The sequence below is a fragment of the Pelecanus crispus genome, chromosome W, assembly GCF_030463565.1.
Source record: "Pelecanus crispus isolate bPelCri1 chromosome W, bPelCri1.pri, whole genome shotgun sequence".
Lineage (NCBI taxonomy): Eukaryota > Metazoa > Chordata > Aves > Pelecaniformes > Pelecanidae > Pelecanus > Pelecanus crispus.
Window position 1 is genome coordinate 19,577,298 of NC_134675.1, and position 27,881 is coordinate 19,605,178.

General features: G+C 42.3%; 1 protein-coding gene across 1 annotated transcript in view; it reads left to right on the forward strand.

Moving 5' to 3' along the window:
* Positions 1-27,881, forward strand: part of LOC142596476 (mitogen-activated protein kinase kinase kinase 1-like) — a 91,616-nt gene that overhangs the window by 48,285 nt on the left and 15,450 nt on the right. The window contains exons 2-6 of the mRNA XM_075725596.1: positions 18,381-18,531; positions 21,688-21,894; positions 23,243-23,443; positions 24,911-25,027; positions 25,558-25,706. Coding sequence (XP_075581711.1) covers positions 18,381-18,531; positions 21,688-21,894; positions 23,243-23,443; positions 24,911-25,027; positions 25,558-25,706 — 825 coding nt within the window. The remainder of the gene's footprint in view (positions 1-18,380; positions 18,532-21,687; positions 21,895-23,242; positions 23,444-24,910; positions 25,028-25,557; positions 25,707-27,881) is intronic.

The window sequence follows — 27,881 nt, forward strand, 5'->3', positions numbered from 1 at the left end:
GTGCTTATGGGTAAGGATGAGGGGGTAGGCCAACAAGGCAGACGTCCTGCTGGGAGTCTGGTATAGACCACCCAACCGGGATGTAGAGGTAGATGAAGCGTTCTACAAGCGGCTGGCAGAAGTCTCGCAATCGCCAGCCCTTGTTCTCGTGGGGGACTTCAACTTCACGGACATCTGCTGGAAATACAACACAGCAGAGAGGCAACAATCTCAAAAGTTCCTGGAGTGTGTGGAGGATAACTTTCTGACGCAGCTGGTAAGCGAGCCTACCAGGGGAGGTGCCTCGCTTGACCTGCTGTTCACAAACAGAGAAGGGCTTGTGGGAGATGTCGTGGTCAGAGGCCGTCTTGGGCTTAGCGCCCACGATATGATAGAGTTTTTGATTCTTGGTGATGTAAGGAGGAGGGGCAGCAAAACCACTATCATGGACTTCCGGAGGGCAGACTTTGGCCTGTTCAGGCCACTGTTTGGGAAAGTCCCTTGGGAGGCAGTCCTGATGGGCAAAGGGGTCCAGGAAGGCTGGGCCTTCTTCAAGAAGGAAGTCTTAATGGTGCAGGAGCGGGCTGTCCCCATGTGCCATAAGACGAACCGGAGGGGAAGATGACTGGCCTGGCTGAACAGGGAGCTTTTGCTGGGACTCAGGGGAAAAAAGGAGAGTTTACCACCTTTGGAAGAAGGGGCAGGCAACTCAAGAAGAGTACAGGGATCTTGTTAGGTCATGCAGAGAGAAAATTAGAAAGGAAAAGCCCAGCTAGAACTCAGTCTGGCCACTGTTGTAAGAGATAATAAAAAATGTTTTTAGAAATACATTAACAACAAAAAGAGAGCCAAGGAGAATCTCCATCCTTTATTGGATGCGGGGGGGGAACATTGCCACTGTCGTGGTTCAGTCCCAGCCAGCAACTCAGTACCACGCAGCCGCTCGCTCACTCCCCCTACCCTGATGGGATGGGGGAGAGAATCGGAGGAGTAAGAGTGAGAAACACTCCTGGGTTGAGATAAGAATAGTTTAATAATTGAAATAAAATAAAGTAAAATAATAATAATAACAATATAATAATAATAATAGTAATAATAATATACAAAGCAAGTGATGCACAATGCAATTGCTCACCACCCGACGACCGATACCCAGACAGTTCCCGAGCAGCGGTCCCTGCTCCCCGGCCAACCCCCCCCAGTTTATATACTGAGCATGACGTCATATGGTATGGAATAGCCCTTTGGTCAGTTTGGATCAACTATTCTGGCTGTGCTCCCTCCCAGTTTCTTGTGCGCCTGGCAGAGCATGGGAAGCTGAAAAAGTCCTTGACTAGCATAAGCAGTACTCAGCAACAACTAAAAACATCAGCATGTTATCAACATTCTTCTCCTACTAAATCCAAAACACAGCACTATGCCTGCTGCTAGGAAGAAAATTAACTCTATCCCAGCTGAAACCAGGACAGTATCCACCCCTTATTCTATACCATCTACGTCATGCACAGGCCCTCCCCTTTCCAATGTGTTCCAATTAATCACCACCGCTTTCCCTATCTTGATATACACACAGATATCATTCCCTTCGTCTATGGCCCATCCCTCTAAAATGTCCATTGAGTTCATTTAGCCCATGACATTGGGTTCCATCTGTCATCACAGTCTTTCAGAGCAGGAGAGGTGGTGTGCAGTGTTGGACTGTTGCATGCTGAAGTCAGTTCTCATTCCAACATGGTTTCATCAAAGTTCATTTTCATTAAGCTGGGCAATTCTTATTGCAATACCATTGATGTGGCATATAGCAATCATAATATACAGTATTATATACTTAATATTAACCTACTATATTATTATATTAACATGCAGTTAAGAGATAACATACAGTTAAGAGATAACATACAGTATTATAAAGCAATTAATATCATACAATTCAGTTCATTAGCTATTTTCACCCAAAATCAAATTCCCTTGAGGTACACATTGGGCTTCCCCATCCTTTCGCATCACCCACCAAGTGCACCCAGGTCCTTGAGCAAAAGCAATCCCACGAATGGGTTTGCCTTTGCCAGAGGGGGAAGTAACCCAGACTGTCTTCCCCAGCATATTTTTCATGTGCACTACAGGAACTTTATCTCCTTCTACAGTACGTAGAAGTTTTGATTGGGCAGGGCCAGCTCGATTGGCAGATCCCCTGGTGTTGACTAACCAGGTGGCTTTTGCTAAATGCGTATCCCAATGTTTAAACGTCCCACCACCCATTGCTCTCAGGGTAGTCTTTAACAACCCATTGTATCGCTCAATTTTCCCGGAGGCTGGTGCATGGTAAGGGATGTGATACACCCACTCAATGCCATGCTCTTTGGCCCAGGTGTCTATGAGGTTGTTTCGGAAATGAGTCCCGTTGTCTGACTCAATTCTTTCTGGGGTGCCATGTCGCTACAGGACTTGCTTTTCAAGGCCCAGGATGGTGTTCCGGGCGGTGGCATGGGGCACGGGATATGTTTCCAACCATCCAGTGGTTGCTTCCACCATGGTGAGCACATAGCGCTTGCCTTGGCGGGTCTGTGGGAGCGTGATGTAATCAATCTGCCAGGCCTCCCCATATTTATATTTCAGCCATCGTTCACTATACCCGAGGGGCTTGAACTGCTTGGCTTGCTTGATTGCAGCGCATGTTTCACACTCATGAATAACCTGTGCAATATTGTCCATAGTTAAGTCCACCCCTCGATCACGAGCCCATTTATACGTTGCATCCCTTCCTTGATGGCCTGAGGCGTCATGGGCCCACCGAGCTATAAATAATTCACCCTTATGTTGCCAGTCCAAATCCACCTGAGCCACTTCAATCTTAGCAGCCTGATCTACTTGCTGGTTGTTTTGATGTTCTTCAGTGGCCCGACTCTTAGGTACATGAGCATCTACATGACGAACTTTTACAACCAGGTTCTCTACCCGGGCAGCAATATCTTGCGACAATGCGGCAGCCCAGATTGGTTTGCCTCTGCGCTGCCAGTTGCTCTGCTTCCATTGCTGCAGCCACCCCCACAGGGCATTTGCCACCATCCATGAGTCAGTGTAGAGATAAAGGACTGGCCACTTTTCTCATTCAGCAATATCTAAAGCCAGCTGGATGGCTTTCACCTCTGCAAACTGACTCAACTCCCCTTCTCCTTCAGCAGTTTCTGCGACTTGTCGTATAGGACTCCATACAGCAGCTTTCCACCTCCGATGCTTTCCCACAAGACGACAGGACCCATCAGTGAACAGGGCATATTGCTTTTCATTTTCTGGCAATTTATTATACAGTGGGGCCTCATCAGCACGTGTCACCTCCTCCTCTGGTGATATTCTAAGGTTTTTTCCTTCTGGCCAGTCCATGATCACTTCCAAGATTCCTGGGCGACTGGGGTTTCCTATTCGAGCCCGTTGTGTGATCAATGCAACCCACTTACTCCACGTAGCATCAGTTGCATGATGTGTAGAGGGGACCCTCCCTTTGAACATCCAGCCCAACACCGGCAGTCGGGGTGCCAGCAGGAGCTGTGCTTCAGTACCAACCACTTCTGAAGCAGCTCTAACCCCTTCATATGCTGCCAGTATCTCCTTCTCAGTTGGAGTATAGCGGGCTTCGGATCCTCTGTATCCCCGACTCCAAAACCCTAGGGGTCGACCTCGAGTCTCCCCTGGGGCTTTCTGCCAGAGGCTCCAGGTAGGGCCATTCTCCCCGGCTGCAGTGTAGAGCACATTTTTAATATCCTGCCCTGCCCGGACTGGCCCAAGGGCTACTGCATGAACTATCTCACGTTTAATTTGTTCAAAGGCTTGTTGTTGCTCAGGGCCCCATTTGAATTCGTTCTTCTTCCGGGTCACTTGATAGAGAGGGCTTACGATCTGGCTGTAATTTGGAATATGCATTCTCCAAAACCCCACAACGCCTAAGAAAGCTTGTGTTTCCTTTTTGCTAGTTGGTGGGGACATAGCTGTTATTTTGTTGATCACATCCATTGGGATCTGACGACGTCGATCTTGCCATTTTATTCCTAAAAACTGGATCTCCTGTGCAGGCCCCTTGACCTTACTCTGTTTTATGGCAAAACCAGCCTTCAGAAGGATTTGGACTATTTTCTTTCCCTTCTCAAAAACGTCTTCTGCTGTGTTGCCCCACACAATGATGTCATCAATGTACTGCAGATGTTCTGGAGCTTCACCCTGTTCCAGTGCTGTCTGGATCAGTCCATGGCAAATGGTGGGGCTGTGCTTCCACCCCTGGGGCAGTCGGTTCCAGGTGTACTGAACACCCCTCCAGGTAAAAGCAAACTGGGGTCTGCACTCTGCTGCCAAAGGGATGGAGAAAAATGCATTAGCAATATCAATTGTGGCATACCACTTAGCTGCCTTTGACTCCAGTTCATATTGAAGTTCTAGCATGTCTGGCACGGCAGCACTCAGCGGCGGTGTAACTTTGTTCAGGCCACGATAGTCCACTGTTAGTCTCCACTCCCCATTAGACTTTCGCACTGGCCATATGGGACTGTTAAAGGGTGAGCGAGTCTTGCTGATCACTCCTTGGCTCTCCAGTCGACGAATCAGGTTATGGATGGGAATCAGGGAGTCTCGGTTGGTGCGATATTGCCGCCTGTGCACAGTTGTGGTAGCGATCGGCACCTGTTGTTCCTCAACCTTCAGCAACCCTACAATCGAAGGGTCCTCTGAGAGACCGGGCAAGGTGGACAACTGTTTCATTTCCTCTGTCTCCAAAGCAGCTATACCAAAAGCCCACCAGTACCCTTTTGGGTCCTTGAAATACCCTCTCCTGAGGTAGTCTATGCCAAGGATGCACGGAGCGTCTGGGCCAGTCACAATGGGGTGCTTTTGCCACTCATTCCCAGTTAGGCTCACTTCAGCTTCCAGTACAGTTAGCTGTTGGGATCCCCCTGTCACTCCAGAAATACAAATGGGTTCTGCCCCTCTATAGTTTGATGGCATTAGCGTGCACTGTGCACCAGTGTCCACTAGAGCCTTATACTCCTGTGGGTCTGACGTTCCAGGCCATCGAATCCACACAGTCCAGTAAACCCGGTTGTCCCTTTCCTCCACCTGGCTGGAGGCAGGGCCCCTCTAACTGTTCACTTCCTGTAAATGTGAATCAAAAGTCCCCTGATCAAGGTCGGAAGTAAAATTAGCCCTCTTACTCTGTCTCGGGAACTGCTCACTGGAAACTGGAGCTGCAATTTTCCTGGGAGAACCGCCTTTTCTAATAGTTTTTCCTTGCAACTCACGCACCCGTGCCTCTAAGGTTGAGGTGGGTTTTCCATCCCACTTTCTCATGCCCTCTCCATAATCACGCAGGTAAAACCACAGGGTGCCCCGTGGTGTGTATCCTCTATATCCTCTCTCTTGAGCATAGGGACGTTGACTCCTAATGGCTGAGACACTGGTCCGTGCAGGTGGGGAGTAGGACAGATCCTCTCTGAGTTGTTGGAACTCTTGGCATATTTTTTCAGACAGTTTTTCCACAGCCGAGACACAGGCCTGTAGGGAGGAAGAGAGCTTTTCTTCGTAGTCCCGGAGTTGTCTAGCCACTTCATCCACCGTTGGTGCCTCGTCGTCTTTCCAGGCTAGTATTGCCAACGAGTTGGAATACGATGCTGGTGCGCTCCGTACCACCTTCCGCCACATGGGTTGTGTGCACCTGACTTCATCTGGGTCTTTGGTTAACTGTTCATCATTCAGGTCACTGTAAATCACCTCCAGCACGCCTAATTCCCTCAGGTACTGGATACCTTTCTCTACGGTGGTCCATTTGCTTGGGCGGTATAAAACATCCTCCTTAAAGGGATACCTTTCCTTCACGCTTGACAGAAGTCGCCTCCAGAGGCTGAGCGGTTTTGCCCCTTTTCCAATTGCTTTGTCAATGCCCCCTTCCCTGGAAAGGGATCCCAGCTGCTTGGCTTCCCTACCCTCTAAATCCAGGCTACTGGCCCCGTTATCCCAGCATCGGAGCAGCCAGGTGATGATGTGCTCGCCTGGATGACGACCGAAATCTTTTCGCATATCTCGCAGCTCACTCAGGGATAGGGATCGAGTGGTCACCATCTCATTTATGGGTTCTTCCTCCTCTGGTTCTCGTGATGGCCCTGGTTCATCTTCATCCCTTACTAAACGAACTGATTTCCTCGTGTATTTTGTCTTCTGTATAGGGGCAACTGATACCGGCGCAGGTTGGTTCTCTGGTTTAGCCGCAGTGCCTGCCACTGGGGTTGGAGTGGCTGCAGTACCTGTGGTGGGTGTTGGAGTAGCCGCAGTGCCTGTGGTGGGTGTTGGAGTAGTTGAAGTGCTTGTGGCTGTGGTTGGAGTAGCCACAGTGCTCATGGCTGTGGTTGGAGTAGCCACAGTGCCTGTTGTTTTGTCATCAGATCCAGAGACCTTCTCTTTCCCTTGAGGGTACTGAATAGTGTTGAACAGGGCTCTATAAGCATGGGCCAGTCCCCAGCATGTTGCAATGAGTTGTGTCTCTTTGGAGTTGCCAGGGTGAGAACATACTTCTTCCAAATACTTTACTAGTTCTTCAGGATTCTGCACTTGTTCAGGGGTGAAGTTCCAAAACACTGGAGGTCCCCACTGCCCTAGGTACTTGCACATACGATCCCACACACCCTGCCACTCATAACTCTCCAGCCTTGGGGCAGATCTCTGGATGATATTCTTAAATTGCTTACTAACCTTTGTCAAAACCAAAACAATATTCCCAAGAAGTATCAATAGAAGTATCTTAACTGCCCAGGGATGTTCAAAATACTGAAAACTTTCTGTAATGAGGGAGGAAGCATTATAGAATAAGGTAATGAAGGTGCCATTCTGTAGTTCCTCCACAACAAACGTCTCCGAGGGAAAGGTATAATTGCTAACTCTCTCCATGAGGTGGTACCCGAAGTACAGTAATGACTTGTGTATAAAACCCAGATACAAAACCATGCTCAAGGTCAGGATTTTGATAAGGAACCTCCCAATCAAAACGTCCTTAATCACTACAGAGCATAGCGCAATGCACAGACCAACACCAAGCTTTAACATGCACAGCCAAGAAAAGAACATGGTACAGATCAGATGAACTAATATCATGACCGGCAACTGTTAACAGATTCCTTAATACACTCTAGTTAATCTGTTCTTATCTCAAACCCTTCGTGCCCCACGTTGGGCGCCAAAAAGGACTGTCGTGGTTTAGTCCCAGCCAGCAACTCAGTACCACGCAGCCGCTCGCTCACTCCCCCTACCCTGATGGGATGGGGGAGAGAATCGGAGGAGTAAGAGTGAGAAACACTCCTGGGTTGAGATAAGAATAGTTTAATAATTGAAATAAAATAAAGTAAAATAATAATAATAACAATATAATAATAATAATAGTAATAATAATATACAAAGCAAGTGATGCACAATGCAATTGCTCACCACCCGACGACCGATACCCAGACAGTTCCCGAGCAGCGGTCCCTGCTCCCCGGCCAACCCCCCCAGTTTATATACTGAGCATGACGTCATATGGTATGGAATAGCCCTTTGGTCAGTTTGGATCAATTATTCTGGCTGTGCTCCCTCCCAGTTTCTTGTGCGCCTGGCAGAGCATGGGAAGCTGAAAAAGTCCTTGACTAGCATAAGCAGTACTCAGCAACAACTAAAAACATCAGCATGTTATCAACATTCTTCTCCTACTAAATCCAAAACACAGCACTATGCCTGCTGCTAGGAAGAAAATTAACTCTATCCCAGCCGAAACCAGGACAGCCACCAAGGATGAGGAAAAGGCTGAGGTACTTAATGCCGCCTTTGCCTCTCTCTTTAATAGCCAGACCAGTTATCCCCAGGGTATTCAGCCCCCTGAGCTGGAAGACAGGGACAGGGAGCAGAATGAAGGCCCCATAATCCAGAAGGAAGCAGTTAACGAACTGCTACACCACCTGGACACTCACAAGACTATGGGGCCAGATGGGATCCGCCCAAGAGTATTGAGTGAGCTGGCAGAGGAGCTTGCCAAGACACTCTCCATCATCTATCAGCAGTCCTGGTTAACAGGGGAGGTCCCTGATGACTGGAGGCTTGCAAATGTGATGCCCATCTACAAGAAGGGCTGGAAGGAGGATCCGGGGAACTACAGGCCTGTCAGCCTGACCTCGAAGCCGGGGAAGATTATGGAGCAGTTCATCTTGAGTGCGCTCAACAGGCATGTGCAGGTCAACCAGGGGATCGGCCCCAGCCAGCATGGGTTCATGAAAGGCAGGTCCTGCTTGACCAACCTGATCTCCTTCTATGACCTGGTGACCCGCCTGGTAGATGAAAGAAAAGCTGTGGATGTCATCTAGCTGGACTTTAGTAAAGCCATTGACACCGTCTCCCACAGCATTCTCCTTGGGAAGCTGGCAGCTCATGGCTTGGACAGGCGTACCCTTCGCTGGGTAAAAAACCGGCTGCGTGGCCGAGCCCAGAGAGTAGTGGTGAATGGAGTTAAGTCCAGTTGGCGACCGGTCACGAGCGGTGTTCCCCAGGGCTCTGTTTTGGGGCCAGTCTTGTTTAATATCTTTATCAACGATCTGGATGAGGGGATTGAGTGCACCCTCAGTAAGTTTGCAGATGACACCAAGTTGGGTGGGAGTGTCGATCTGCTGGAGGGTAGGATGGCCCTGCAGAGGGATCTGGACAGGCTGGTTCAATGGGCTGAGGCCAGCTGTATGAGGTTCAACAAGGCCAAGTGCCGGGTCCTGCACTTGGGTCACAACAATCCCATGCAACGCTACAGGCTTGGGGAAGAGTGGCTGGAAAGCTGCCTGGTGGAAAAGGACCTGGGGGTGTTGGTCAACAGCCAGCTGAATATGAGCCAGCAGTGTGCCCAGGTGGCCAAGAAAGGCCAACAGCATCCTGGCTTGTATCAGGAATAACATGGCCAGCAGGACTAGGGAAGTGATTGTCCCCCTCTACTGGGCAGTGGTGAGGCCTCACCTGGAATACTGTGTCCAGTTTTGGGCCCCTCAGTACCAGAAGGACATCGAGGTGCTGGAGCGTGTTCAGAGAAGAGCAACAAAGCTGGTGAAGGGTCTGGAGCACAAGTCTTATGAGGAGCGGCTGAGGGAACTGGGGTTGTTTAGTCTGGAGAAGAGGAGGCTGAGGGGAGACCTTATTGTTCCCTACAACTACCTGAAAGGAGGTTGTAGTGAGGTGGGTGTTGGTCTCTTCTCCCAAGTAACTAGCGATAGGACAAGAAGAAATGGGCTCAAGCTGCGCCAGGGGAGGTTTAGGTTGGATATTAGGAAAAATTTCTTCACGGAAAGGGTAGTCAAGCATTGGAACAGGCTGCCCAGAGAGGTCGTGTAGTCACCATCCCTGGAGGTATTTAGAAGATGTGTAGATGTGGCGCTTAGGGACATGGTTTAGTAGGCATGGTGGTATTGGGTTGATGGTTGGACTGATGATCTTAGAGGTCCTTTCCAACCTTAATGATTCCTAGTTTTTGCTTTCATTAAAAAATAATCCAGCCACCAAGCCAGGAAACATGAAATTATTGCTCTACCCTTAACTGGTTTAGTGGTGGACTTGGTAGTGTTAGGTTAATGGTTGGACTGGATGATCTTAAAGGTCTTTTCCAACCTAAGCGATTCTATGATTCTGTTCTATGGTTAAATTCACTGAGCCATTCAGGAGTAAAACTTGCTTGTGTATTTCAGAGTAGTTTACTAAATAACGTGTATTGCATACCTTGTGTCAAAATATTGAATCATTAATCCATAGAGAACCAGTTGTTAATAATCTGTTCAATTACTGTTTGCAAGTCTTCAAAATTAAGACACAGAAACAAAGGACAGAATTTTGCCTTCTGTGTTGCACAAGATGTTGCATTAGACTGTTTCCATGCAGTACATTTATTCTAGTGTATTTAGTTTTATAGTTCATGAAGCAAATAATTCATTGTGAACAGTGCAATTATTAATGTGCAGACCATTATGCTTTTTCATTAAAAAACAGTCATCACACTGTTGAGCTTGCTCAGTACTTTAGAATTACAATTTGGATCCATTTCTTCTGAATTTCTCAAGTAATTATATGGGAGCTGATGTCTGATGGTTTAAAACTAATAATAAAAAAGAATTTAAAAGATGCTGCCTTTTTTTTTGGCGGGGGGGTAGTTTATAAGTTAAATTTTATGTGGAACAAATGCCTTGTATCCTTTTTGCTTGATTCATGAAAAGCTGAAACATTTAAGAGCAAAAATCCTTGCTTCCTGGTGAAGCAGATGGGCAGGATGTAGAGAAATGTCAGGCTCCCTGGTCCAAGCTAGCACATTCTGAGACTTATTTGTGGCCTGCTCCTTAGCTGTGTTATTGCTGTTCAAATAAAGTACCACATGGCAGTCACTTAAGCACATCCTTAACTTGACTCAGGAATAGCTTTTGCTGTATGAAGATCAGGATCAGAGCAGGATCAAGTCCTTGGTGGAATACACTCTGGGTTTATTTTTTGTGTGTGTGTGCTGAGGTACAGTGATATGAGGACTGGCAACCCAGCTATTGTTATGTAGGCAAACTTCAGCTTGACTAGAATAGATGAGGGGCTTTGCTTTAGATTTAAAAAAAATAAACAAAACCTGTAGGTTTAGGCTACAAAATGAGGATGTCCTGCAGTATGCAGGAAACTTTGCGCATTCACAGGAAAAATATTTTTTTCCACAGATCCAATGGTATAAGAATATTTAGTTAACTATACTTTTAGCCAAGCTCGAGTTAAAATAGGAAGATTTTTTTGAACACTTCAGAAACTGTGTTCTGTAAAAATACACACAATAATTAAATTCTGCAAAAAGATAACTGGTTTACTGAGCAAAAGCTTTCAGACTCAGTCTTTCCCATCTGCATGGAGGAAAAGCACAAGAGTTCTTTGTGCAGGCAAGAGTAGATCAGTTTAGCTGTCACATGACAGGAAGACAGTTGTTTCTGCTTTTTAGAGAACAAGTACAGATTGTGAAGCCTCCACTGTCATATTGCATTGTTCATGAATTCAAGTCCAAGGGTCTCTGAAAGACTTTTTTTTGTATCAGTTGGGAAGTTAATCATGGTTATATGAACAAATGAAATACTGTGTGATTTTTTCACTGCTGGTATAATGTTTTCTGTCTTGTATACAAAGTATTCATGCAGCTGAGATGGTTCATGCCATGGAATAAGTAATATAAAAAGAGTAACTATATTTTTAACTTGCACCTATATTATTTTGGAGCTGTACTGTTCTTATGCAGATGAAGATTTTTTGTCTTTGAACTGATTTTTTTGACTGAGGAAAAAATGTAAAATCAGCCCTTTTTAGACAATAGGTTTTTTTTCCCCTATTTTAAGCTTTTAGGCACTGTCCTGGTTTCGGCTGGGATAGAGTTAATTTTCTTCCTACTAGCAGGCATAGTGCTGTGTTTTGGATTTAGTAGGAGAAGAATGCTGATAACACACTGATGTTTTAGTTTTTGCTAAGTACTGCTTATGCTAGTCAAGGACTTTTCATCTTCCCATGCTCTGCCAGGTGCACAAGAAGCTGGGAGGGGGCACAGCCAGAATAATTGATCCAAACTGGCCAAAGGGCTATTCCATACCATGTGACATCATGTTCAGTATATAAACTGGGGGGGGTTGGTTTATCAAAACCCTGACCTTGAGCATTCTTTGGTATTTGGGTTTCATACAGAAGTCACTACTGTACTTCGGGTACTACCTCATGGAGAGAGTTAGCAATTATACTTCTTACTCCGATAGGCTTGTTGTGGAGGAAATACAGAATGGCACGTTTGCTACCTTCTTCTATGATGTTTCCTCCTTCATTACAACAACTTTTCAGTATCTTGAACACCACTGGGCAGTTAAGATACTTCTATTGATACTTCTTGGGAATATTGTTTCGGTTGCGATAAAGGTCAGTAAGCAATTTAAGAATATCATCCAGAGATCTACCCCAAGACTGGATAGTTATGAGTGGCAGGGTGCGTGGGATAGTATGGGCAAGTACCTAGGACAGAGTGCACCAGCATCGTATGCCAACTCGTTGGCAATATTGACCTGGAAAGATGACGAGGCACTGACTGTGGATGAAGTGGCTGGCCGACTCCGGGAATACGAAGAAATTCTCTCTTCCTCCCTACGGGCCTGTGTCTCAGCTGTGGAAAGACTGTCTGAAAAACTGTGCCAAGAGTTCCAACAACTCAGAGAGGATCTGTCCTACTCCCCACCTGTATGGACCAGTATCTCAGCCATTAGGAGTCAACGTCCTTATGCTCAAGAGAGAGGATATAGAGGATAAACACCATGGGGCACCCTGTGGTTTTACCTGCGTGATCACAGAGAGGACATGAGGAAGTGGGATGGAAAATCCACCTTGACCCTAGAGGCACGGGTGCGTGAGTTGCAAGGAAAAACTATTAGAAAAGGCGGTTCTCCCAGGAAAATTGCAGCTCCAGTTTCCAGTGAGCAGTTCCCGAGACAGAATAAGAGGGCTAATTTTACTTCCGATCTTAACCAAGGGACTTTTGATTCACATTTACAAGGAGTGAACAAGGAATACTATGACCAGTGTTAGAGGGGCCCTGCCTCCAGCCAGGTGGAGGAAAGAGACAATCGGGTTTCCTGGACTGTGTGGATTCGATGGCCTGGAACGTCAGACCCACAGGAGTATAAGGCTCTAGTGGACACCGGTGCACAGTGTACCATAATGCCATCAAGCTATACAGGGGCAGAACCCATTTGTATTTCTGGAGGGACAGGGGGATCCCAACAGCTAACGTGGCATAGATTACCTCAGGAGAGGGTATTTCAAGGACCCAAAAGGGTACCGGTGGGCTTTTGGTATAGCCGCCTTGGAGATGGAGGAAATTAAACAGCTGTCCACCTTGCCCGGTCTCTTAGAGGACCCTTCTGTTGTGGGGTTGCTGGGGGTCGAAGAACAACAGGTGCCGATCGCTACCACAACAGTGCACCGGCAGCAATATCACACCAACTGAGACTCCCTGAGTCCCATCCATAAGCTGATTTGTCGCCTGGAGAGCCAAAGAGTGATCAGCAAGACTCGCTCACCCTTTAACAGTCCCATATGGCCAGTGCGAAAGTCTAATGGGGAGTGGAGACTAACAGTGGACTATCGTGGCCTGAACAAAGTCACACCACCACGAAATTCTGTCATGCAAGACATGCTAAAACCTTAATGCGAATTGGAGTCAAAGGCGGCCAAGTGGTATGCCACAATTGACATTGCTAATGTGTTTTTCTCCATCCCTTTGGCAGCAGAGTGCAGGCCCCAGTTTGCTTTCACTTGGAGGGGTGTTCAGTGCACCTGGAACCGACTGCCCCAGGGGTGGAAGCACAGCCCCACCATTTGCCATGGACTGATCCAGACGGCACTGGAACAGGGTGAAGCTCCAGAACATCTGCAGTACATTGATGACATCATTGTGTGGGGCAACACAGCAGAAGACGTTTTTGAGAAGGGAAAGAAAATAGTCCAAATCCTTCTGAAGGCTGGTTTTGCCATAAAACAGAGTAAGGTCAAGGGACCTGCACAGGAGATCCAATTTCTAGGAATAAAATGGCAAGATGGACGTCGTCAGATCCCAATGGGTGTGACCAACAAAATAACAGCTATGTCCCCACCAACTAGCAAAAAGGAAACACAAGCTTTCTTAGGCGTTGTGGGTTTTTGGAGAATGCATATTCCAAATTACAGCCAGATCGTAAGCCCTCTCTATCAAGTGACCTGGAAGAAGAACGATTTCAAATGGGGCCCTGAGTAGCAACAAGCCTTTGAACAAATTAAATGTTCATGCAGTAGCCTTTGGGCCAGTCCGGGCAGGGCAAGATGTAAAAAATGTGCTCTACACCGCAGCCAGGGAGAATGGCCCTACCTGGAGCCCCTGGCAGAAAGCCCCAGGGGAGACTCGAGGTCGACCCCTAGGGTTTTGGAGTCGGGGATACAGAGGATCCGAGGCCCGCTATACTACAACTGAGAAAGAGATATTGGCAGCATATGAAGGGGCTTAAGCTGCTTCGGAAGTGGTTGGTACTGAAGCAGAGCTCCTGCTGGCACCCCGACTGCCAGTGCTGGGCTGAATGTTCAAAGGGAGGGTCCCCTGTACACATCATGCAACTGATGCTACGTGGAGTAAGTTGGTCGCACTGATCACACAATGGGCTTGAATAGGAAACCCCAGTCGCCCAGGAATCTTGGAAGTGATCATGGGCTTGCCAGAAGTCAAAAACTTCAGAATATCGTCAGAGGAGGAGGTGACATGTGCTGAAGGGGCCCCACTGTATAATAAATTGCCAGAAAATGAAAAGCAATATGCCCTGTTCACTGATGGGTCCTGTCGTCTTGTGGGAAAGCATCGGAGGGGGAAAGCTGCTGTATGGAGTCCTATACGACAAGTTGCAGAAAATGCTGAAGGAAAAGGGGAGTCGAGTCAGTTTGCAGAGGTGAAAGCCATCCAGCTGGCTTTAGATATTGCTGAACGAGAAAAGTGGCCAGTCCTTTATCTCTACACTGACTCATGGATGGTGGCAAATGCCCTGTGGGGGTGGTTGCAGCAATGGAAGCAAAGCAACTGGCAGTGCAGAGGCAAACCCGTCTGTGCTGCCGCATTGTGGTAAGATATTGCTGCCCGGGTAGAGAACCTGGTTGTAAAAGTTCGTCACGTAGATGCTCACGTACCCAGGAGTCAGGCCACTGAAGAACATCAAAACAACCAGCAGGTGGATCAGGCTGCTAAGATTGAAGTGGCTCAGGTGGATTTGGACTGGCAACATAAGGGTGAATTATTTATAGCTTGGTGGGCCCATAACACCTCAGGCCATCAAGGAAGGGATGCAACGTATAGATGGGCTCGTGATCGAGAGGTGGACTTAACTCTGGACAGTATCGCACAGGTTATTCATGAATGTGAAGCCTGCCCTGCAATCAAGCAAGCCAAGCAATTCAAGCCCCTCGGGTATAGTGAACAATGGCTGAAATATAAATATGGGGAGGCCTGGCAGGTTGATTATATCACACTCCCACAAACCCACCAAGGGAAGCGCTATGTGCTCACCATGGTGGAAGCAACCACCGGATGGCTGGAAACATATCCCGTGCCCCATGCCCCCGCCCGGAACACCATCCTGGGCCTTTAAAACCAAGTCTTGTGGCGACATGGCACCCCAGAAAGAATCAAGTCAGACAACGGGACTCATTTCCGAAACAACCTCATAGACACCTGGGCCAAAGAGCACAGCATTGAGTGGGTGTATCACATCCCTTACCATGCACCAGCCTCCGGGAAAATCGAATGATACAATGGACTGTTAAAGACTACCCTGAGAGCAATGGGTGGTGGGACATTCAAACATTGGGATACAGATTTAGCAAAGGCCACCTGGTTAGTCAACACTAGGGGATCTGCCAATTGAGCTGGCCCTGCCCAATCAGAACTTTTACATACTGTAGAAGGAGATAAAGCCCCTGTAGTGCACATAAGAAATATGCTGGGGAAGACAGTCTGGGTGACTTCCCCCTCTGGCAAAGGCAAACCCATTCGTGGGGTTGCTTCTGCTCAAGGACCTGCGTGCACTTGGTGGGTGATGCGAAAGGATGGGGAAGTCCATTGTGTACCTCAAGGGGATTTGATTTTGGGTGAAAATAGTCAATGAACTGAATTGTATGATATTATTTGCTATATAATACTGTATGTTATCTCTTACTGTATGTTATCTCTTAACTGTATGTTAATATAATAATATAGTATAATGTTAATATAATAATATAGTATTTTAATGTTAAGTCTATAATACTGTATGTTATGGTTGTTATATGCCACATCAGTGGTATTACAGTGAGAATTGCCTAGCTTAATGAAAATGAACTTTGATGAAACGATGTTGGCATGAGGACTGCCTTCAGCATGCAACAATCCAACATTGCACACCACCTCTCCTGCTCTGAAAGACTGTGATGACAGATGGAACCCAAAGTCATGGACTAAATGAACTCAGTGGACGTTCTAGAGGGATGGCCCATAGACTAAGGGAATGATATCTGTGTGTATATATCAAGATAGGGAAAGTGGTGGTGATTAATTAGAACACATTGGAAAGGGGAGGACCTGTGCATGATGTAGATGGTATAGAATAAGGGGTGGATACTGTCCTAGTTTCAGCTGGCATAGAGTTAATTTTCTTCCTAGTAGCAGGCATAGTGCTGTGTTTTGGATTTAAAATGAGAAGAATGCTGATAACACACTGATGTTTTAGTTGTTGCTAAGTATTGCTTATGCTAGTCAAGGACTTTTTCAGCTTCCCATGCTCTGCCAGGTGCACAAGAAGCTGGGAGGGGGTCACAGCCAGAATAATTGATCCAAACTGACCAAAGGGCTATTCCATACCATGTGACATCATGCTCAGTATATAAACTGGGGGGGGTTGGCCGGGGAGCAGCGATCACTGCTCGGGAACTGTCTGGGTATTGGTCGGTGGGTGGTGAGCAATTGCATTGTGCATCACTTGCTTTGTATATTATTATTATTACTATCATTTTTATATTGTTATTGTTATCATTACTATTTTACTTTATTTCAATTATTAAACTGTTCTTATCTCACCCCAGGAGTGTTTCTCACTCTTACTCCTCCGATTCTCTCCCCCATCCCATCGGGGTAGGGGGAGTGAGCGAGCGGCTGCGTGGAGCTTAGTTGCTGGCTGGGTCTAAACCCCGACAGGCACGTTCTCCATTTGGACTCTACCTGCTGCTGTAATGTCTGTTTCATGAAGAGTCACTACTTTTTGTCTCTTTCTAGAAAGTAATAGTATGAAATTCAGTGTTGGGACAAAAATAACTTGTCACTTGCATTAGTTTTCAAGTTAAGCAAGCATTAATGCTTAACCTCTGAAAAAACACTCATTTTTAGGTGGATTGTTTTTCTTTTTATAAACATTTAAGTCTTTAATTGCTAGACACAGTTCTGAGTGTCTAAATTTGGTTATTAACAGTAGGTTTAGATGTTGTTTGAAAGAAAATTAATTTTGTTTACAGTATCCATCTGCTTATTACCTTTCAGCACTGAACAGGAATAGTTAGTTCCTGTCTCAGAATACTTTGTTTCCTTTGTCTACAATGAGAGAAAAAAAAATAATGACTCCTCCTTCTGACCAGTGAAAACTTCTTATTTTTCTAAGTAGGGATTTGTGATAAATGTACTTTAGTAATACATTGCTGATAGGCATTGTAATTTTGACATCTTATTGCAGTGAATGTTGTAGGGAATATGTTGTAGGTAATCATACAATACATAAATGTAGCTTTAACTGAATAGCTAAATGTTTTAGAAGTTGAAGACTGCATGTATGAAAGCAGCAGATGTAAATTGTAACTAAATTATTATATAGCCTTATCTTCCACTTTAAGTTGTGACTTTATTTTTGAAACAAAATTTTATTCTGAGAGTTGGCTTAATCAAGCTTGCTTATTTTTAGAGACTGCTAACTTCAAGAAGATGGAAGGGGATCATGTACTGCTGCTTAAGAATGTGGTTTAGCAGATAGTTCAACAGAATCAGGAAATCTTCCAGACTGTTCATATTTGTTTTTCAGTGTCTGACATTTTTTGCTGCTTTGTGGTTGCCAGCAATCACAGGCAACTACCTTGCTGTAGGTCAAAAAAGCACAAGCCCAGATGGATTATACTTTCATTTTACAGATATGAACTTGCTGTGAGTTTTGCTATAATTATAGCTGACTTGAAGGGCTTTTGAGTCATCACTCAGAAAGCAGTTCTCAAGGACACTAGCCTTACTTTCATTATTTCTGTGTCTAGTTTAAACATACTGTCTATTAGTTTACAAGTCCTCTTTTTTTGAGGAAGAGTTCATGTATAGGAAGAGGCACAACACATAGTTTCATGCTTGTGCATCCCATGAAGGTGGAAACTTTTCACCGTTAATTTATATTCATTTTGTAAGTTGTTTTAAAATGTAGATTGCAAGCTTTGAATTGCCAATGCATGCATGAACCATCACAACACTTCTGAAACTTTTGGAGAATGACATGACACACAGGGTAATTTTTGTATTGGTTTAATATTTGCCAAGACATTCCTCTTTACTGGGTGTCCAATGTTAAAAGCCATACACACATTTTAAAGAAATAACCCTCAAAACAGGTACGCTGCGAACTTCAGATTAGCAAATTAGTCGTAACTCTTGAAATGCTTGCTGCAGTCAGTTGGAAGTAATGTTTTAGTAGCTGCATTGTAAGGAGAGGGAGAACAGGATGGCACAAAGCTTAAGAATGCTATAGTATTATACCTTAACTAAAAATAATTGTATCTATGACTATAATTTTTTTTTTTTCCTGTAGCCGTGACATGGAGAATAGAGAAACCTTCAGGGGGTTGCAGAAGATGGATGACCGCCCAGAAGAGCATGTGATCAGGGAGAAACTCAAGGCAACGTGTATGCCAGCCTGGAAGCATGAATGGCTGGAAAGAAGAAGCAGGAGAGGCCCTGTGGTAAGTGGCACAGAAGTAAGGGTGATATCTGTGACAACTATTACAAATAAAAATCCCTTAAATTTCTTTCTTTTAGAAACCTCTTTCTTGCTAACAATTTGTGGACTCTTAATTGTGATCCTTTCGTTCATTTGTTTTTTTTTTTAATGAGCTGTTTAACAGGAAACTGTGGCTGACTTTCTGAAGTGTATGCATTTATTAAGCTTTATTTAAAAAAAAAAAAAGCCTATTGCTGTGCTGCTGATTGTATAGTATAAAATACTGCCATGGCAACACTGCCCTCTAATGTCAACAGCAAAAGTAGCTCTTGTTTGTTAGATAAAAACTTATGTTTGAGTGTAAAACTACACTGTAGTGCTTTGTACTCCCTTCATTCTTGAGGGTTTCATAACTTTGCATTTCCTTACTTTGAAAATGTTAAATTAAAGTTTTCTATATGTTTAACGTGTGTGGATTTTTTTTTGCTAGATGAATATTGTCATGGTTTAACCCAGCAGGCAGCTAAACACCACACAGCCGTTTGCTCCCTTCCCCCCTCCCCAGTGGGATGGGGGAGAGAATCAGAGAAAAGGTAAAACTCGTGGGTTGAGATAAAGACAGATTAATAGGATAGAAAAGGAAGGGAAAATAATAATAATGATAAAAGAATATACAAAACAAGTGATGCACAATGCAATTCCTCACCACCTGCTGACTGATGCCCAGCCAGTTCCCAAGCAGTGGCTGCGCCCCCCTGGCCAACCTCCCCAGTTTTTTGTTCAGCATGACATCATATGGTACGGAATACCCCTTTGGCCAGTTTGGGTCTGCTGTCCTGGCTGTGCCCCCTCCCAGCTTCTTGTGCACCTGGCAGAGCATGGGAAGCTGAAAAGTCCTTGACTAGCATAAGCACTACTTAGCAACAACTAAAAACATCAGTGTGTTATCAGCATTATTCTCATCCTAAATCCAAAACACAGCACTATGCCAGCTACTAGGAAGAAAATTAACTCTTATCCCAGCCGAAACCAGGACAAATATGCAAACTGCAAGCTTATTAGAACCAGAAAAATCAAATCTGAGTTACTCTTTCACATAAGTCTCAACTTTGCTAAAATTTGGGTGCCAGAGTATTCCTATTAGCCGTTTTGTGTAATGCTTTTGTATAAATGGCTCAGAAGTAATTTTAAGAAATTTCAGACAGATCAAACTGAAAACTTATTAAACACAGTTGTGATTCTAACATTAGCATATTCAGTATAATGCTGGTTAATTAATAGCAATTAGTTACATATAAATGTAGTTGCATTGGTCAATGTGACTCCTGTGTAACACTTGACGGGAGTGCTAATTTACAGCTAAGATCATTGGATGCAGTAAACAAGTGTTTGGGGGCAGCTTTTCTAGAAAAGAAATAAGGGTTATGTTGGTAACTTTCTGTCATAAGAACACTGAAAATACTTAAAAGTGCACCAAAAAAGCCATACCTTAAATAACACAAAACAGCTCTTAATTGAAAAAAATTTTAAATGCATCTTGGTTACTGCATAGCTTGAAATTATGGTTCCCTGCTCAGCCCATTTCCCTTGAGGTTTCTGGGGTTTTTTTTAATACAACTTTTGATGCTCCAGATTCTCAATTACTACCATTTTACATTTAAACTTTTTCAAGCACTAGCAACTGATAACTGTAATTTGTCCATAGGCACATGAATTTGCATTCTGACCTTCCAGGAAAGAAAAAAAGCATTATAGTAATCAGTAGGAAGAAAAAAAACCCTGCATTGCTTTTCATACTTTTCCTTTATCCTGTTCATTTTCATAACCAGATAGCAGTATATATTAAAACAACAACAAAGGTTTCTGAAAAGTTGAGGTTTGCAAGAAGTATACATTCAATATGGTGACTTCTTAAAGTAAAACAAGCAGTGCTTGGATCAAGGCTGTAAATGCAGGTCTTTCCTCTCTTGGGCAGTGCCTAACTGCTAGGCTACAACCTCCTCGTTGTCCTCTTCTCCCTGTAGCCTGCTGAAACTGAAATGCGTTTCTGGATAGTAGAACAGCTTCAGCTGGATGAGTTAAATGCTTCAGTCTAAAATAGCATTGTGGATGCAGTCCAAATCATCAGGTAGAAAGGCTCTGAGGCTGGATGTCTCTTTCCTCCTCATACCCTGAGCAGGGAAAGCCCCCTTTTTTTTTTTTTTTTTTTTTTTTTTTGCCTAAATCAAAGAGATCTCTGCAACTTTCTAGGAGAGGTCTGCTCCGTTAATCTGAAGTGTTACTTGGAGCTTCCCTCTGGCTTTGAGTTGAGCCTCTAAGACATAGAGAAATGTAGAACTAAAACTAATTCTGCCTGCTGTGACTGCTTTTAATTCGATTCCATGGGGTCTTACTCTTCTCATGCATTATGTAGGTCTAAGGGGCAGGCGGCTGAAAGTTATCTTGAAATATTCCATATCTCAGTGTCAAAATTCAGTGTTTATGCAACAAAGCACTGTATTAGAAGTGTATGTGCTCACTCTTCTTGAGCACATGTGTCTATTCAGGTAGTACAGCGCTGTGCACAGTGATTAGCTCAGATACCAGGTGCGGTGTAGCTGTTTTACTTGTATTGCAGGCAGAAAAGCTGGCTGTGGTTCTTATAGGGCATAGCACACCTTAATTTTGTTGTATTGCCTCCAGGTTTAAAGTAATTTTACTTTGCAGCAAGCGTTCATATTGTGCTGTAGAAATAGCAATCCTAGTATTTATCAACTGATATTTACTGTATGTAACAGATGGATCCAAGGTTATAGCTCTTAAAAAAGCAGACGATGCCTGTAGGAAAAAAAAAATTCTTTTGGCTCCTACTATCTAAATGGGAGAATTGCTGTCTTCTGAGATACCGTGAATGACAATTACAGAAGCACTTTGAGAATCAAATCAGTTGCTGCCACAACTCTAACATAAGTGGCACAAATGGACAGGAAAAAAGGTTCTTGCTTTTGTGTTGTGTATAGATTAACAAGATTTCCCCAGGTTCTAATATTAACATCTAATAGGAGCTTATGCAAACTTTGAATGTCTAAATAATGGCTTAATTATTATAATGCTAGCAAAACAAGTTTTGATTAATTTGTTTTTCTTTAATATAAAATGATCAATTCATAATTCTGACACATGGTTTAATTCCTGCAAGGTGGTGAAACCTATCCCTGGGAAAGGAGATGGATCGGAAATGAACAAACTCTCTCTAGAGCCTCGGGCTGAAGGACAAAGCTTTGCTTCTTCACCTACACAGAAAGGAAGACGTAGTCCTTCTCCTAGTAGCTCTTCTTCATCATCCTCTAGGACAGTTAAATCTGAATCACCAGGTGTTAGAAGAAAAAGGGTATCTCCAGTGCCTGTAAGTTGCAAGCTGTGATGTCATTTTTAATTTGGCTATATTCTGTAATCTTTTGCTTAGAGAGGCAATTGGTATCTAATCCTTCCTGGGTAGGCAAGATGCTGATATAAAGGGGTTATGACAGGGTATCACTGTATCACTTGAGTGAGATATGCAGAGCATATCTCATGTTAATTTCTCTTATGTGTGGAATTTTGTTCTCTGCTCTTAGGTGTGTGTTTTCTTCTTAATTCAGTCCTGCTTTCAATTTTTATTTGTAGGAAATAAATTAAGAAATATAGGTACTCAGTTGTGAAGACATGTATGTTCTCTTAGCTTGATTTGCATGAAGAAGTGCCAGGAGTTTGTTGGGGTTTTTTGTTTTGGTTTTTTTTCCTCCCCTGTAGTTTTGCATGTCAGTTCTCCAGGCAGGTATATTCCCTTGGGGAAAGGATTGTTGACTGGATTAAGATTCCTGCAGAAAAGTGTTACTGGTATGCTATTTGTGATCCTCTGTTCAAGAACTGATTGTTATGTACAGATTAGGGAAGATTTAGGTATGTGCATTGTTAGAAGACTAAAATATCTACCATTACATTTGAGAAGATCTGGAATAGAATGTTTTGAGCAATAGTAACTGGCTTCATTAAAGAAGATCAAGAATATAATGTTTTGAGCAATAGTATGTAACAGGTTGGTTTGTTATAAAAATGCTCATCCACAGTTAAGTTTCAGTTGACTTGCCTACAACTTCACAGTGCGATTAGAGTAAGAATAAGATCTAATTGCTTTTATTGTCCCATTGCTCTCTAAACAAGGTTTCCAAAATCAATTAAAATATGTACTGCCATTCCTCTGAACTAGGGACAAATATCACAAATTACAGTGCTGTAGCACAGCTCCTTTCCTCTTGACGAAAAAAATTGAAATGTAACCCACACACACACACAATTTCACCTTTGATCTATTTTTACTTGATTGTTTTTCTTTGTATTCTTTTTCCTTTTCTTTGGAAACCCTTTGGAATTTCTTAAACTTTTATTCTTCATTGACCATATATTCCCTTCTGTAAACTGTAGTCATAGGATTTCTTCATTTATGAAATATATTAGTGTTATAACCTTGGCTACAGAAATTTTGGCTACAACTCTCTTCTGCCCTTGAGTTCTGGGCATGGAACAAAATTAATCATTTTAAATTCATATAGTCTAAGCAGGTTATAGTTTCTTCAGGTTTTGGGGACTCTCTTATTTTGTCATCTTAAAATCTTATTATTATCTTATTATCTTATTATGTCATTTGGGGAAAAGAATACATAATTAAACTTACTGTTGTCCTGGAAATGCTCATGATGGAACTGTTTATGTAGTTTCAGAGTGGACGAATAACACCACCTCGACGAGCCCCATCTCCAGATGGCTTCTCTCCATACAGCCCCGAGGAAACAAATCGTCGTGTCAACAAAGTTATGCGAGCCAGGCTGTACCTGCTGCAGCAGATAGGACCCAACTCTTTCTTAATTGGAGGAGACAGCCCTGATAATAAATACAGAGTGTTTATTGGGCCTCAGGTAGAGAACATTTTTGTGTTGTCTGTAGCTTTTATTAATATATAGTTAATCTTGGAAAACTGTACAAAACCAAATTAGATCAAGTTAGTAGCCAACCCTTGCTAATGGCTCTATAAAGTAATGTTTAAAAGATGTAATCTGTGCTCATGTAATATAATGATCAGCTTGTATTTTTTCAAATATGTAACAAGTATTAGTTTTGTCTAGAGTTTATCTTTAAAAAAAAACTCTGGGAAGTAGTTACTAATGTTCTGTATATTTCTCATTCCTAGAAATGGCTCCTAATTATATATCTTAAGTATTTTTGGCTATAATTTGGCTACTTTATTTTCCTAGTTTCTCATTCTGAAACGCTATATTATATTTCCTCTATTCATGGGATATATAAATGATAAGCCCATGCCACAATTCCTTTAATGGTATGTTAATTTCATTAATACCCATAGTGAGGTTCTTTTCAGAGACTTGTATAGTATTGCTGTGATGCTGCATTGGGGAACATTTAGGGTTTTGAGTAAACAGAAGCATCTCATTTAAGTTTGCTGTCATGTTATGGGTATGTGATGATTATATGCATAAATTCCTTCTAGTATGAAGCGTAGCAATAGCTTCAGCTGATTTTAAAAAAGAAAAAGGAAAAAAAGTCAAGAGAAAACTGGTGTTATAATTGTCTGCCTTTCCATACATATTCCTGAATAATGTTTTGGGGATTCACATTTTCTGTAAGGCCATGCAAGAAGATATTTATGTCTATATATGAAATATTTTGCATTAACTACTATTTTTTTTTTAAGCATGGGGGGCGGACTAGTATATGTCTCCATGATGCACTTAATGATCTATGTAATTATCGGTTCAGTAGAGCACTAGCTGTCGTGGTTTAGCCCCAGCCAGCGACTAAGCACCACGCAGCCGCTCGCTCACTCCCCCTACCCCGATGGGATGGGGGAGAGAATCACAGGAGTAAGAGTGAAAAAAAACACTCCTGGGTTGAGATAAGAACAGTTTAATAATTGAAATAAAATAAAGTAAAATAATAATAATAATAATATAATAATAATAATAGTAATAATAATATACAAAGCAAGTGATGCACAATGCAATTCCTCACCACCCGCCGACCGATACCCAGACAATTCCCGAGCAGCGATCGCTGCTCCCTGGCCAACCCCCCCCCAGTTTATATACTGAGCATGACATCATATGGTATGGAATAGCCCTTTGGTCAGTTTGGGTCAACTATTCTGGCTGTGCCCCCTCCCAGCTTCTTGTGCACCTGGCAGAGCATGGGAAGCTGAAAAGTCCTTGACTAGCATAAGCATTACTTAGCAACAACTAAAAACATCAGTGTGTTATCAACATTCTTCTCCTACTAAATCGAAAACACAGCACTATGCCTGCTACTAGGAAGAAAATTAACTCTATGCCAGCCGAAACCAGGACACTAGCATATACTTTTCTTTGCAGACTTGTAGCTGTGGCCGTGGCATGTTTTGTATTCATCTGCTGTTTGTTATGTTGCGGGTCTTCCAGCTTGAACCCTCAGACCCAATGCTCTGGAGAAAGACACTGAAGAACTTTGAGGTAATAGATTTCTAATAGATTTAATGGCAGATCTAAAATACACTCCAGGTAAAAGTCTTTAGGGCATTATCTTAAAAATGCTGAGAACTGCTGCATTTCAAAGCAACAAGAATATATGTTTTTAATTATATCTTTAATTTGGGTTCAAGAGCTCTGCAAGTAGAAAAAAAATAATCTGCAAATAAAAGGCATACTAAACTTGTAGTTTAGCAAGTGATTCAAATATTGGATTTTCTACTCAAATTTGTATATCTGTTTCGCTGATTAGCCGAAAGGTAAACAGAACAAGGATCTTCAGAAGTAATTGTGTGTATACTTAAAGCTATTATTTTTAATAAGCAAATAGGTTTTTGTTGTAAAGTGTCTTGTGATCTATTTATTAGTAAGACTTCTGAAATTCCTGCTGCTAATGCATTATTGTGAAGGTGAATAGATCTTTCTTAGCAGTAGTTAAGCTTCAGTAATATTACCTTTAAATACAAGCTATTCATAGCATAAATATGACTGATGCTATTTTTTTCTGATGTTAGGTTGAGAGTTTGTTCCAGAAATATCACAGTAGGCGTAGCTCGAGGATCAAAGCTCCATCTCGTAACACCATCCAGAAGTTTGTCTCACGCATGTCAAATTCTCATACATTGTCATCATCTAGTACTTCTACATCTAGTTCAGAAAACAGGTTAGTATTTTTCTAAAGGATTTAAAAGCTTTATTCTGTAGTTTTTTCTAATTTTTGAGGTTTAGAATCACCTACATTCTTTTTATTCAAAGCTGCTTTCATTTCAAGCCATGTTAAGTCTCTGTATTTGCAAACAATCAGGAGTCAAGCATACATTAGTCACAGTCATACCAAGTGGGCATATTTGCTTTATACATTCTATTTGAAAAATGTTAAGTAGAGTTGTGAAAATAATTTTTTTTACTCTGTGAATTTGGGAAACAAACTCTAGAAATGTAAGTGATCATCTGCAAGACTGAAGCATGTATTTGGAAACCTGCTTATTTGTGTGCATTTGTTCAAATACAGCACTTGTGCAAATGTTGACAAATGAAGAAACAGGATTTAATTTTTTTTCCTCTTGTCCTAATAACTTTGTACTACTTTGGAGAAATGCTTGTACCTGTGACAATATACTGAAAAAATTCTGGGTAAATGTACTGTGTTTGTGTAAGCATATATAATATATATGGGTTTTTTTATATAGATAGATATATTTAAGCATATATTTTTTAAAAACACAATGTAAAATGAGTGGTTAAACTATTTTAAGGGAGTTATTAAACTTATTATTTCTGTAGTTTATACCATATTAAAAGATGCCTTATCTATCAATTTTAAGTGATGTTTGATTCTTTGATAGATTTTTTTCTGACTTCTATTTGAGTGCTTTTGCTTGTTCTTTTCCTTTATTTTGAAAATATATTGGTTAACTTTTTAAACAAGTGATTTGTGTATGCATTAGTTAGTGGACTGAGTGAACTAGACATCCTATAGAGAGATCAAACCACAGAAGGCAACCAAAACTGAGGCTTTCTTTTATGTCAAGTGAAACTTAAGGAGTACCTTAATATGTTACTTTGTGATAGTTAGATGAATATATTCAGACAGGTTTATAATTCTGATATACAGATTGTGACCTTCATTTCCCATAGTCTTTTAATTATTTTTCCAAATTGTGTCACTGTAAATAAATTACATAAGTAGTTCCAGAATATATTATGTATTTAACTGGTTGGTTTATTTAGCAAGCCAGTTCCTTTAATTATATACCTTGCGTAGGAAGATTTTTTTTTGTCCCATAGGAATGGCTTCATTGGACTGTGAACTTTGCTACATTAGTTCTCATTTTTGACAGGATGAAAGATTCTTTCAGTTGTTTGCCAGTACACCTGACGATTAGTTCCCAGCATTACTGGTTCAATGAGATAAGTTGTCATTCTGTGTGAGTCTAATCTTGCATGATATAAGTATTGGAGAACACTGAGCATCAGATTCATTTGAGATAAAAGTTTACTCAGTTCCAATAATTACTGTGACTTGCAGTTATTTTTGGTTTACTACTAATTCTTCAAAAATAAGTTTTAAATTAATACTTGTGTTTCTGTACATGCCATGGAACTGAATTTTTCACTGTAAGCTTATTTTTGTGGATTTTTCAAGGACAAAGAAAATTAGTGTCAACCATTTGCAGGAAAATAGAAGTGAATATATATGTATAGAAACAATGTATATACAAATTATTTTTATTTTAAAAATATACTGTTGCTGAACAAATACAGGGTTCCTGCAAACTTTTAGACACGCACCAACTATAACTTAAATTTTTCTATGAATTGTAAGAGTTTTGCACATTTAAACAATATTATAGAAGATTAAATCTGTGGGTTTTATTACATGTTGTTTAAGTTTAGAATTATTTTTAGAATTATTTAGAATAATTTTTCTGATGAAATCTCTGGTTATATCCATTTAAACATTAAGGTGGGGATAAATGAAATGGAAGCAACATGTAAAACAGGGAAAATGGTGATTTTTTTAAATCTACATGTATATGTAGATATATTAGTGTTCATGTGAATCTATTACATCTGTTCCTCAGTGGCAAAAAATTCTTGAGTGGCTGTTATCTTCTGTTAAGTTTTTGAGTTTTACATATGTTCATCAAATAGTATTTACAGTTTTCTGTGATGGGCTAAAGACTGTCTTGTGACTCAATACTCTGAAAGGAGTGTGGGAAAAAATGTATGTAGCTTTCAAAATCTAAAAATTTCTTAGTTTTTCAAAACCAAAGGATAAGTAAAAAAGCAAAGATTGGTTTGTTTAAAGAAGCCTTGGGGGGGAATAAGTGCCCAA